The sequence below is a fragment of the Giraffa tippelskirchi genome, chromosome 12 (assembly GCF_054371585.1).
Source record: "Giraffa tippelskirchi isolate mGirTip1 chromosome 12, T2T-mGirTip1v1.2.pri, whole genome shotgun sequence".
NCBI classification, from domain to species: Eukaryota; Metazoa; Chordata; class Mammalia; order Artiodactyla; family Giraffidae; genus Giraffa; species Giraffa tippelskirchi.
The window spans coordinates 106,603,167-106,616,906 of NC_137286.1; the positions used below are offsets into that span (position 1 = coordinate 106,603,167).

Consider the following 13,740-nt stretch of genomic DNA (forward strand, 5'->3'; position numbering starts at 1 on the left):
TACAAGCCAAGGGCTCCCTTGGTACATCTTTTAGGAAAAAAAAGTCTAATATTCCTATATTATTAGTAAAATTCAATTAATCAACTCAATGAAGTCTAACTAAATGATAAACTAAAACCTATCAACAAATTCTCCAATTACAAATACCAAACTAACGCAACTTTTGTCATTTCTTTTCCTTTGTTCATGATCTGATTAACAATTTGCATAATCTATGAACACCTTAGCAACAGTTTCAAGTAATTCAATTATATGTTAATTTATTCCAATTAATTAAAATAAAAGGAAACCATGAGTAAACCAAATTTTTATTTTACTGTGTAATTTACTTTTGTGTATGATATTCTGAATATTTGCTTCAAGTTATTAATAGATAATGAAGCCACACTGTGATGACCTGAAGAGTTAGGAAGTTTATCTGATATTATTAAAAACGATCATGATGATCTACTAATTGTACTTGTGGGACTCTACCCAAGAAATGTTTGATCACAAGGTAAAAAATTACTTATGCATAAAATTGTTCATTGTGCTATTGTTATTAATAGGAGCAGGAAATTATAAATAACAATCCTATAGTCAGAAAGTAATCAACTGTATATAGTCAGTATTATATTTAAATTTTTAGTATCATGAGATATTGTTTATGACATAGCCAAAAATAGATAAGCAGACAGAAAAGTAACTGTCAGTTCAATTCCAAACACTCTAAAAGAAAATTCTATGTATATGCATGAAGGAAAGACAAACAAAACATTAGCAGTAGTTACTTCTGAGTGCTGGGATTATGGACAATTTTGTTTTCCAACAATGGGCACATATATTTTTTATACATGTAACTTTTATAACTGGGAGAAAGGGAAAGATTCAATGGTTTTCATAATTAACACTAACTTAGGAAAATGCCCATGTTTTAACACATATTTTTTAAAACTAGTCTGTATAGTCATATCCATGTATACAGATGTTTGTATTAAATATATAGGGAGGGACACATCTATCTATATAAAAAGACAAGGAACACAGCAAAACATCGGTGCTAGGACCTGCTACAGTACAGGTCATCACCAGGTAACAGTATTTGTCATTTTATTTTTTTCTCCAATCTTCTGTATTTTTCAAATTTTCTATGATAAATAGTATCTCCTAGATTTTTATTTCATACAGAGTAAATGAATAGTTTCTATTTTCTCTTCTTGCTTTCTAAGTCTTAAATTCACAAACCATCATTCTTCTCCAGAGGAAAAAACTTCAAAAATGACTGAAAGCCATGTGAAAAACTCAAGAATAGAATGAAAGTTCCTAAATTAAAGTCCTCTGAATGCTAATATTTGATTCTCACATACTAGCAAGAAAATTAATGCTGATATCTTTCATCCTTAAATTGTTTCACACACTAATGCAAGGTAAATTTATAAAGCAGCTTCTTTTGGTTTTTGTCTTTTACAATTTGGAAACTGTAACTCTCACAATGTAAACAGATTTAAAATAATCAAATAATTGTCTTAATAACAATTTCATCCTATAATTACTATACTACTAAATATTAAGCAGACATAGGCTTGTTGACATAAGTGAACATTCATAAAAGGAAAAAAGCAGGTTATAAAACAGTACACACAGTGCACCATTTTCTCCAAAAACATATAGACATACAGTGTACATATATATATATACACACATATATTTCTGCAGAGGGAAACATTTAGCATTAAGTACTGTAACTTAGTTGATGTTCATCTCTGGGTGGTAACAGTTTCTACGATTTTAATTTTTTCTTTATTTTTATTCTCTAGTTTTTCTATAAAATACTTGTACAATTTAATTCAAAGAAGAAAAATAACTCCACATGACCTTTCAAATTTAGAGCATTAAAAAAACCGATTTTAGGCACCTAAGGGATCTAAGTCTTTTAACATACACATTCAGATAACTAGTGCAAAAGAATACAAGAATATAATTGATCCTAATTCTTTTCCATAACATTTTTTCACATTTCTATGCTTTTCCCTTCTGCTGCGATTATTACTATTGGTAGAAGTAAGTATTGTCTTCAGTAATAGCACTTTTCTAGGCTTTTAATCAACTTAACATAATGTAAAGCATAATATAGCAGAACCGTCAAATCCAAAATTTTCACAAACCAGCTGGTTAGCAAAGACCAAAGTAAAAACTAATGAAACAATTTTTTTTTTTACCTCGGTATCATAGGTTGGATTGTAGTCATTATAGCCAGAATAAAGATCATCTTCATCTGTTTCTGGGGCCAGATGTACATTTTGCATCATTTGTACCTATGAAAAATCACTGTTGTAAATGTATTCTTGAAATAAGAAATAATTCTTAATTGAAATAAAATGTAACTATTAACAACCTTTCTGGTCAAATTTATGTCTACGTATGTTTACGGCTTAAACATTTTTCGTGTCAAATTCTTAAAACTAGGTATCAAAACAGACACACAAGTCAATGGAACCGAACAGAGAGGCCCCAATGAACCTGTGCATTTAAGGTCAATTAATTTATGACAAGGGACCCAAAAATAAACAATGGAGAAAGGATAGTCTCTTCAATAAATGGTGTTGAGAAAACTGGACAGCCACATGCAAAAAAGTACATCTGGGCCCCTACCTTATACCATATACAAAAATCAATGCAAAATGAGCATAAGACTTGAAACCATAAAACTTGTACAAGTAAACATAGATGGTAAGTGCCTTGACATCAGTTTTGATGACATCTTTTTTGGAATTGACACCAAAAGAAATGACAACAAAACTAAAAATAGGTAAGTGGGACTAAATCAAACTTAAAAGTTTCTGCACAGCAAATGAAATCATCAACAAAATGAAAAGGTAATTGGGAGAAATATTTGCAAATCATGTATCTGATAAGAGGTTAATATCCAAAATATATAAAGAACTCATGTAACTCAACAACAACAACAAAAACTCGATTAAAAAATGTGCAGAGGTAGTCACCCTGGTGATCCAGTGGTTAAGAATTCACCTGTCAATGCAGGAGACAAGGGTTTGATCCCTAGTCTGGAAACATCTCACATGCCATGGAGCCTGTGCTCTAAAGCCTTTGAGCCACAACTACTGAGCCCACGTGCCACAACTACTGAAGCCGGTCAGCTCAGAGCCTGTGCTCCACAACAAAGAAGCTACAATAAGAAGCCCATGCAACACAACGAAGAGCAGCCCCTGCTCACCAAAGCTACAGAAAGCCCTCACACAGTAACACAGACCCAGGACAACCAAAAATAAATACAGTATTTTTTTAAATGGGCAGAGGACTTAAATAGACATTTTTCCAAATGAGACAGTACAGATAGTCATGAAAAGATGTTCAACCTCACTAATCATCAGGGAAATAAAAACACAAGGAGATAGCACCTCACTTTGGTTAGAATGGTTATTGTCAAAAACACTGGAGAGAAGCATTGATGAGGATGTGGAGAAAAGAAAACCCTTGTGCACTGCTGGTAGGAATATAAGCTGATGAAGCCACTATGGAGAACAGTATGGCGGTTACTAAAAAATTAAAAATACAGTTACTGAATGATCCAGCAATTCCACTTCTGGGTATTTATCTGAAGCAAATGAAAATAGTAACTCAAAAAAGTATCTGCACCACTATGTTTGCTGCATCATTACCAACAAGTAAGATATGGAAACAACCTAAGTGTTCATCGATGGATAACTGGATAAAGAAAATGTGATACACACACAAACACATGCACACACACACAATGGAATACTATTCAGCCCGCAAAAGGAAATTTTGCCATTATGATCATGGATGGATCTATATGGCATTGTTGTTTAGTCACTAAGTAGTATCCTATTCTTTTGCAACCCCATGGACTGTAGCCGGGCTCCTCTGTCCATGGGATTTCCCAGGCAGGAATACTGGAATGGGTTACCATTTCCTTCTTCAGGGCATCTTCCTGACCTAGGGATCAAAACTGCATCTCCTGCATTGGCAGGCAGATTCTTTACCACTGCACCACCTGGGAAGCCAAGAGGGCACTATGCTGAGCAAAATTAAGCCATATGGAGAAAGACAAAAACTACATGATCTCACTTATCTGTGGAATCTAAAACCAAAAACAAGGGAATTCCCTGCATTTCAGTGGTTAGGACTCGGTGCTGTCACTGCGGAGAGCTTGGGTTCAATCCCTGGTGGATGAACTAGGATCCCACTAGCCCCATAGTTGAGTTCACAGTCACTCAGTCGTGTCTGACTGTTTGCGACCCCATGGACTGCAGCACGCCATTGAGTCAGTGATGCCATCCAACCATCTCATCCGCCGTCATCCCCTTCTCCTCCCGCCCCCAATCTTTCCCAGCATCAGGGTCTTTTCAAATGAGTCAGTTCTTTGCATCAGGTGCCAAAGTATTGCAGTTTCAGCTTCAGCATCAGTCCTTCCAATAAATATTCAGGACTGATTTCCTCTAGAATGGACTGGGTGGATCTCCTTGCTGTCCAAGAGACTCTCAAGAGTCTTCTCCAACACCACAGTTCAAAAGCATCAGTTCTTCGGCGCTCAGCTTTCTTCATAGTCCAACTTTCACATCGATACATGACTACTGGAAAAACCATAGCTTTGACTAGACAGACCTTTGTTGGCAAAGTAATGTCTCTGCTTTTTAATATGCTGTCTAGGTTGGTCATAATTTTTCTTCCAAGGAGACAGTGTCTTTTAATTTCATGGCTGCAGTCATCATCTGCAGTGATTTTGGAGCCCCCCAAAATAAACTCTGTCACTGTTTTCATTGTTTCCCCATCTATTTGCCATGAAGTGATGGGACCGGATGCCATGATCTTAGTTTTCTGAATGCTGAGTTTTAAGCGAACTTTATCATTATCCTCTCTCACTTTCATCAAGTGGCTCTTTAGTTCTTCTTTGCTTTCTGCCATAAGGGTGGTGTCATCTGCATATTTGAGGTGATAGATATTTCCCTTGGCAATCTTGATTCCAGCTTGTGCTTCATCCAGCCCAGCATTTCTCATGAGGTACTCTGCATATAAGTTAAATAAGCAGGATGACAATATACAGCCTTGATGAACTTCTTTCCTGATTTGGAACCAGTCTGTTGTTTCATGCCCAGTTCTAGCTGTTGCTTCTTGACCTGCATACAGATTTTTCAGGGGGCAGGCCAAGTGGTCTGGAATTCCTATCTCTTGAAGAATTTTCCACAGTTTGTTGTGATCCACACAGTCAAAGGCTTTGGCATGGTCAATAAAGGAAAAATAGATGTTTTCTGGAACTCTCTTGCTTTTTTGATGATCCAGCAGATGTTGGCAATTTGATCTCTGGTTCCTCTGCCTTTTCTAAATACAGCTTGTACATCTGGAGTTCACAGTTCACGTATTGCTGAAGCCTGGCTTCAGAGAATTTTGAGCATTACTTTGCTAGTGTGTGAGATGAGTGCAACTGCGCGGTAGTTTGAACACTCTAGAATCCACCTGCAATGCAGGAGACCCCAGTTCGATTCCTGGGTCAGGCAGATCCCCTGGAGAAGGGATAGGCTACCCACTCCAATATTCTTGGGCTTCCCTTGTGGCTCAGCTGGTAAAGAATCCACCTGCAAAGTGGGAGACCTGGGTTCGATCCCTGGGTTAGGAAGATCCCCTGGAGAAGGGAAAGGCTACCCACTCCAGTATTCTGGCCTGGAGAATTCCATGGACTAAGTCCATGGGGTCGCAAAGAGTCGGACACGACTGAGTGACTTTCACTTTCACTTTGAACATTCTTTGGCATTGCCTTTCTTTGGGATTGGAATGAAAACTGACCTTTTCCAGTCCTGTGGCCACTGCTGAGTTTTCCAAATTTGCTGGCATACTGAAGGCAGCACTTTCACAGCATCATTTTTTAGGATTTGAAATAGCTCAACTGGAATTCCATCACCTCCACTAGCTTTGTTCGTAGGATGTTTCCTAAGGCCAATTTGACTTCACATTCCAGGATGAACTAAGATCCCACAAGCCCCTATAGTGGAGCCCCAAAAACAAACTAACAAAAAAAACTACTCCAGTATAAACAGTGAATATGCTTTAGTTCTTTAGTGCATTCTTTAGCTTGTGCATTCTTTAGTTCTGTGCATTCTTTTAATTATTTTTTAACTGAAGGATAATTGCTTTACAGAATTATCTGTACAAGCTTTAGTGTTGACGCATATTTTCAATTCTATTGAATGTGTGTATATATATATATATATAGGAATGGAATTGCTGGGTCACATGACAACATTATGTTTAACTTTTGGAGGAGCTTCTAGGCTTTTGCAAAGTGGCTGCACCATTTTACATCCCACCAGCAACGAATGAAGGTTCCAATCTCTCCATGTCCCAGCCAACACCTGCTATTGGCCCTATTCTGATTACAGCTACTCTAGCAGGCAAAAAGTGGTATCTTTATGGTTTGGATTCAATTTTTGGTTTGATTTCCTTAGTGATTAAAGATGCTGAGCATCCTTTCATATGCTTATTGAAAACTGTAACTTTTTGTCTGTTCAGATGCTTTGCCCATTTTAAAAAATTGGTTTTTTTGATCTGATTCATGTCGAGGTTTGACAGAAAACACCAAAATTGTGTAAAGTAATTATCCTTCAATTAAAAAATAAATTTAAAAAAAAAAGAATTCCTTGGGAATACTCTGGCAGTCCAGTGGTTAGGACCCCGCACATTCACTGCCATGGGGCTTCACTCCCTGGTCCCACAAACCAAGTCTTGCAGCAAGGGAAAAAAAAAAAAAGTCCAGTTCAGTTCAGTAGCTCAGTCGTGTCCACCTCTTTGTGATCCCATGAACCGCAGTACGCCAGGCCTCCCTGTCCATCACCAACTCCTGGAGTCTACCCAAACCCATGTCCATCAAGTCGATGATGCCATCCAGCCATCTCATCCTCTGTCGTCCCCTTCTCTTCCTGCCTTCAATCTTTCCCAGCATCAGGGTCTTTTCCAATGAGTCAGCTCTTCACATCAGGTGGCCAAAGTATTGGAGTTTCAGCTTCAACATCAGTCCTTCCAATGAACACCCAGGACTGATCTCCTTGCAGTCCAAGGGACTCTTAAGAGTCTTCTCCAACACCACAGTTCAAAAGCATCAATTCTTTGGCGCTCAGCTTTCTTTATAGTCCAACTCTCACATCCATACATGAACACTGGAAAAACCATAGCCTTGACTAGATGGACCTTTGTTGGCAAAGTAATGTCTCTGCTTTTTAATATGCTCTCTAGGTTGGTCATAACTTTTCTTCCAAGGAGTAAGCGTCTTTTAATTTCATGGCTGCAATCACCATCTGCAGTGATTTTTGGAGCCCAGAAAAATAAAGTCAGCCACTGTTTCCACTGTTGCCCCATCTTTATATTAGACCTTGTCAGAGAAACGATTAGCAAATATTTCCTCTCATTCTGTGCACTGTCTTTCCACCTTCTTGTCCTCTGAAGCACAAAACTTTTTAATTTCAATGATGGGCTTCCCAGGTGGCACAGTGGTACCCTAAGAATCCACCTGCCAATGCAGGAGATGCAGGTTCGATCCCTGGGTTGTGAAGATCTCGGGGAGGAGGAAATGGCAACCCACTCCAGTATTCTTGCCTGGAAAATCCCATGGACAGCGCCTGGCAGCCTACAGTCCATGGGGTCTCAAAGAGACGGACAGTACTGAGCACGCACACGCTCTCACACACATTATTCTTTGGTTGGTTGTGCTTTAGGTTGTTAGAGCTAAAAAACCACTGCCTAATCCAAGTTCAAGAAGACTTACACTTGTTTTCTTCTAAGAGATTCATGGGTTTAGCTCCTAGCTAAAGGAATTCTTCCCTTTTTTTAAGCTAAAAAGCGGGGCATGTGGGTCTCAGTTCCCCCATGCCCCCTACATTCGGTGGACAGAGTCTTAATCACTGGGCCACCAGAGAAATCCTAGATTTAGGTCTTTTTAGTTAATTTCCCATTATTTTGGAGATGAAAATTCACAACAGCAAATGTCAATCATATATAAATGTTCATTCCAAAATACCTCCAGAAAGTATTAAGTTATTAATATTGGATATATAAAAAATTTTAACTTACAAGGTTTAGGTCAGGTAATACGAAATCAGTGGTTCGCAAAGGTTAGCGTTTGCCAGAAACCCACGGACTTGTTAAAATCAGATTGCCACTTCCCGCCTTCACCAGTTTCTTATTCACTGGTGGGAGTCATCACCCTCATTCCTTGGAGCGTGGAGTTCTAACAAGTTTCTAATCAGGTGTTGCTGATGCTGATGTGTTCCACGGACCACACGCTGAGGACCACGGTGCTCAAGGAAAACCTCCTAACTACAAGCCCCACTTAAGTCAATTTAGTTCACACGTCTGTCAGCAAAACAAGCCGCTTTACAACTGGAGATGCTTTCTTCTGGGCTAATCAGACCAAAAAAGTTCATCTATGAGAAACTCGGGCTAAACTGACACTGTGGGAACAAACACATGGAGTGCGGGTGGGGAAAGGTGAGGCGCCCAGGTGAGGCGGTCGAGCTCCACCAAGGCCCGGTGCAAAGGCAGCTCCCCGGACGACGCCTCCCGGACTCAGCGCGGGATGTACCCCACCACCACCCGGGGCCCCCGTCCAGACCGGCGGCCTCCTGCCCCCCGGGGTTGGCACCAGACAGCCCGCTGCCCAGAGGCGGGGGCCGACTCCGGCCCGGGGACGCGCACCTCTGTGAGGGGAGCCCGAGCTCGCGCCTCCCTCACCCGCCGAGCCTTCCCAGGGATTTCAGAGCTTCCCGTCACGAACTCGCGGTGAGGGGTTTAGGGCCGCCCGGGGGGGAAGAACAGAGCCCCCTCCCGCGTCCCACCTCCAAGGCCCCCTCAGAGGGCGCCTGGCACCCGCGCCGCCCCGGGGCCCTTCCCTACCTCGCCGCGAGTAGAAGAGGGCGACCGCGAGAGCGGCGGGGCGGGCGCGGCCTTGGCGGGACTCTTCAGAGAGCGGCGCGTCCGCGGCGTTGCCACGCGCGAAACCAAGGAAGCCGCTCCCACAGTGCTCCGCGAGAGGGCGGGACCGAGCCTTTAGAGAGAGACAGGCCTGCAGGGCGGGGGCGGGGCCTGGGTGGCGGGGCGGAGCCGGTCCCTCGGAAGGGGGCAGGAGGAGGGGACGCACGGAGGCGGTCCTAGCGAGGCGGCGGGGATGGTGGAATCGGGCACGGGGAACCGGAAGGCAAGGAAGCCACAGTCCTTCTGTCTTGTGTGTTCCTGCCCTGGACACCTCAGGGGTGGCCTGAGTCGGCCCAAGGCCATCACCTCAGTGTGATGCTCAGCAAGAGAATGAGGAGTGGACTTCATAACTGGTTCACATCATTAAAGTTTCTCCTACATTTTAAAATAAATCGGCAAGGAGGCGTCTAAAGACACCAGTAATTAGTGACTTTTAAACTTTAAGTTTTAAAGTTTGAATTGTGCAGAAGACTCTTGAGAGTCCCTTGGACTGCAAGGAGATCAAACCAGTCAATCCTAAAGGAAATCAACCCTGAATAATCGTTGGAAGGACTGATACTGAAGCTGAAGCCGCAATTCTTTGGCCACCTGATTGGAAGAGCCGACTCATTGGAAAAGACCCTGATGCTGGGAAAGATTGAGGGCAAAAGGAGAAGCAGGCAGTGGAGGATGAGATGGTTGGATGGCATCACCGTCTCAATACATGAGTTTGAGCCAACTCCAGGAGATGGTAGAGGACAGAGGAGCCTGGTATGCTGCAGTCACTGGGGTCACAAAGAGTCAGACACAACTGACTGAGCAACAACAGACTTTAAGTACATGTGGGGAGACAGTTCTCCACAAGTGTCTTGTTTCTGTTCTGGACCATTGTGATGGTTAACGTAATTTTCAGCTGGACCATGGTACCCAGTTTTTTGTCAAATACCAGTCAAGTTGTTGCTGTGAAGGTGTTTTTTAGGTGTGCTGGCAGTTAGGTCAATAGACTTTGAGTAAAGCAGATTATCCTCCATAATGTGGGTGGGCCTCGTCCAATCAGTTGAAAGACCTAAGAGGAAAGACTGGCATCTCCAGGGAATGTGGGAGTCCTGCTTCCAGCCGCCTTCAGACTCAGCCACAACGTCAGCTCTGCCCTGGGCCTCCAGCAGCTCCCATAACCTCAGAGTGGATTCCTTAAAGTCATTTCTCTCCCACTCGGTCTCTATAAAGACTGTATTTTGAAAGAATTTTGTACAGGAAGGGCTTCCCAGGTGGCAGAGTGATAAAGGACCCGCCTGCAATGCCGGGAGATGCAGGTTTGTTCCCTGGGTTGGGACAATCCCCTGGAGAGGTAAATGGCAACCCATCCCAGTATTCTTGCCTGGAGAACCCTATGGACAGAGGAGCCCATGAGGTCGCAAAGAGTCGGACACGACTCTTGCACACATGCATGCAATGGAAGACTGGGATCATGGCCTCCCTCCAGTGCAAAAGGCAGGTTGTGCTCTCTGGCACAGTAGAGACAATGTCTGCCTCCAGGGCAAATGCTGAGCCCCGTGCTGGCCTCTAGTTCATCACAAGACTGAGGTTTCCTCCATCTAGGGTCCTTTAACTGTGACACAAACTCACTGCCTGTGCAGCAGCACTGGGCTACCCCCTTGGGACTCAGGAAGCGAGTGGGCCGAGGGGGCATGAAGTCCAGGCTCTCGCTGGCAGTGAACAGTAAGGTCCTGTCCCTGAGCTGGTGCTTTCTGCCACAGTCATGCACCCGCTTAGCTCGTTCACTGGGAGGCGCTCTTGAGAGTATCCGTGCCTGGCTCAAGCCGCTGCTCACGGCATGTTTGGTGAATTAATTGCTGAACACTGCAGAACTCCCAAGTCTCTGTGTTTCCATTTTCATTATGTCTTTAGATCTCCCGGATGTAAATTTCCAGCTCCCTCAATTGTCTTTGTTTTGTTTTAAATCAGAAACAAATTCAAGTTCCTTTCAACTTGGTCACCCTTTGAGCATGATACCGTTACTTGCCAGGGTGTACAGGATCATCTCATTTCAAATGTTGTAATGAAGCTACTACTTATTAAGCACATGCCTACATCACCAGACAACATGCTAAGGTCACATAACTTGTGTTACTAAAATACAAGCTCCAGAGAGAACAGATTCTTATGTCTGTCCCCTCCCACCTGGAGGCCAGTTAGCTGTCTCATGCTGCCCAGTTTCCTTAACCCCTGACTCTCACCACTGCCTCCTCACTCCCATCTTCTCTCGCTGTCACTCCATCTGTTCTCCACAGTATAAGCCTACGTGATCATTCTGCAGTGAAAATCTGATCACATTGCTCTCTGCTCAGAACCTTCTGGAGCCCTCTGTCCCTCCTGGCCTTAACCTGTGAACAAAGTCTAAGGCCCTTCAGGGGCCAGGACTCAGGATTCTTTGTTGTGGCCAAGAAAAATCAATTGTTGCTAACTGAAGCAGAAAAAGAATTTTTTGGAAAGGTATCAGGTGACTTGGAATTGTCAGAGAAGCTAAGGAGCAAGGTTTGGAAAAACAACAGCAGATCAGGCAGTAAGGCCCAGCCAAAACCATCCCCCAGAAGTGAGTGGCCAAAGCCGTGACCTGCCCTCACCTTCTGCTCAGGACCTGTGTGGGATTTTCGAGTGTCAAGCTAGGAAAATCCCAGGAAAAGCAGGACAAGTTGGCCACCCCACTTAGTCTGCTGCTGTGGGTTCCTGCTGGCTCAGTACTGTGAGACCTGCCTTCTTGCGGGTAGACGCGTGGTCACACAGCTGTGCTCTGGGCTCTGGCATGTCCTGCTTTCCCACTGGGGCCTGGTTTCATCCCGGTCCCTGTGGACCATTTCTAATCATCCTGTCCTTTATCTACCTCCCTCCTGGGTCAAAGCCCCAGATGAGAACACAAGTTGGCTGTGTTTAAGTCAAATGCTAGGAATTCCTCAGTGGTCCAGTGGTTAAGACTCTGCACTTCCAATGCAGGAGGCACAGGTTTGATCCCTGGTTAGGGAACTAAGATCCCACAGGCTGCACTGTGTGGCCGAAATATAAATAAGTAAATAAAATGAGGACACCAGTCAGATTGGATTAAGTCCTGCACTCAGGGCCTCCTTTTCAGTTCAGTTTAGTCGCTCAGTCGTGTCCGACTTTTTGCGACCCCATGAACTGCAGCAGGCCAGGCCTCCCTGACCATCACCAACTCCTGGAGTCTACCCAAACCCATGTCCATTGAGTCAGTGATGCCATCCAACCATCTCATCCTCTGTCGTCCCCTTCTCCTCCTGCCCCCAATCCTACCCAGCATTAGGGTCTTTTCCAATGAGTCAACTCTTTGCATGAGGTGGCCAAAGTATTGGAGTTTCAGCTTCAACATCTAGGCCCTCCTTAATCCCTCCTTAAAGGCCCTGTCTCCAAATACTGTCCCATTCTGGGATCCTGGGGGTGAGCCTTCCACATTTGAATTTGGGGGACAGGATTTGGTCCATAATACCTAGTGTATGTGAGGCCCTGTGGATCTGCCAGTATCAGAGCTCATAATAGTTTCTTTTTTTAAGATTTATATATTTACTTAATTTATTTTTTGGCTGTTCTGGGTCTTCATTGCTGCATGGGATTTCTCTAGCTGAAGCAAGAGGAAGCTACTCTCTAGTTGCGGGGTGCTGGCTTCTCGTTGTGGTGGCTTCTCTTGTTGCGGAGCATGGGCTCTAGATGTGCAGGCTTTAGCAGCTGTGGCACACGGGCTTAGCTGCTCTGCAGCATGTGGGATCCTCCCGGCCCAGGGATCAAACCTGTGACCCCTACATTGTAAGGAGGATTCTTAACCACTGGACCACCAGGGAAGTCCTTCATAACAGTTTTATAGTTACTGTTTATTCATAGAAGTTTACTTAAGTACACCACAGGTGTTATCACCACTGGGTTCCCACTCCAGCTTGGCAACACTTCGTTTATCTAATAAGTAATTTATTAGGCACTGTGAAGACCTTTCGCCTCTTCTGCCCAGAAAAATACCATGAAATGCAGTGATTGCCTGTTAAATATTTAAAATTATCGTGGCAATTTCTTTAACCGTAAAAGCTAGAAGCCAGTTAGCCTGAAAATGTAAATTGAAATTTTTTTTCCTCATCTTTTAAATAGCTGAGACCAAGTCTTTCCTGAGGCTAACAACAGTAAAGCTTATCATCCTTTTTAATACTTATTAAGGGGATAGTCACCACTCAATGTCATGAAAATACAGTCACTGAAGTTCCATGTACTCTTTTAAATCTTTTACTGTTTGTAAGACATATTAGTGACCTATACTCCACAGGGCATTTTACCAGGGGTTCTCTTTGGGTTGAAATGTGCAAGAGAAGGATTGCTGCTGCTACTGCTAAGTCGCTTCAGTCATGTCCGACTCTATGCAACCCCATAGACGGCAGCCCACCAGGCTCCGCCATCCCTGGGATTCTCCAGGCAAGAATACTGGAGTGGGTTGCCATTTCCTTCTCCAGTGCATGAAAGGGAAAAGTGAAAGTGAGGTCGCTCAGTCGTGTCCGACTCTTAGTGACCCCATGGGCTGTAGCCTACCAGGCTCCTTCGTCCATGGGATTTTCCAAGCAAGAGTACTGGAGTGGGGTGCCACTGCCTTGAGTAGGCCTAATTTTGCACATTCTGCATTGAATGTCTTATGCGCTTCCCTCCAGAGCCACCTCAGTGAGAGTCATATTCCTTAACATGGAAAGCACTGCTTCTCTAACTGGCACCAGCCAAGGCCAGAAAAGTCAACCTCAG

At 43.5% G+C, this 13,740-nt stretch overlaps 1 protein-coding gene across 3 annotated transcripts in view; it reads right to left on the reverse strand.

Annotated features, from left to right (window-relative positions):
* The window catches only part of IFT88 (intraflagellar transport 88), a 61,447-nt gene extending 52,440 nt beyond the window's left edge, over positions 1 to 9,007 (reverse strand). For all 3 annotated transcript variants that reach the window (XM_081549029.1, XM_081549030.1, XM_081549028.1), the window contains exons 1-2: positions 8,902 to 9,007; positions 2,199 to 2,294 (exon numbers count right to left, since the gene is read on the reverse strand). In XM_081549029.1, the coding sequence (XP_081405155.1) occupies positions 2,199 to 2,288 (90 nt within the window). In that variant the 5' untranslated portion in view covers positions 2,289 to 2,294; positions 8,902 to 9,007. The remainder of the gene's footprint in view (positions 1 to 2,198; positions 2,295 to 8,901) is intronic.
* Between the last annotated feature and the right edge of the window lie 4,733 nt (positions 9,008 to 13,740).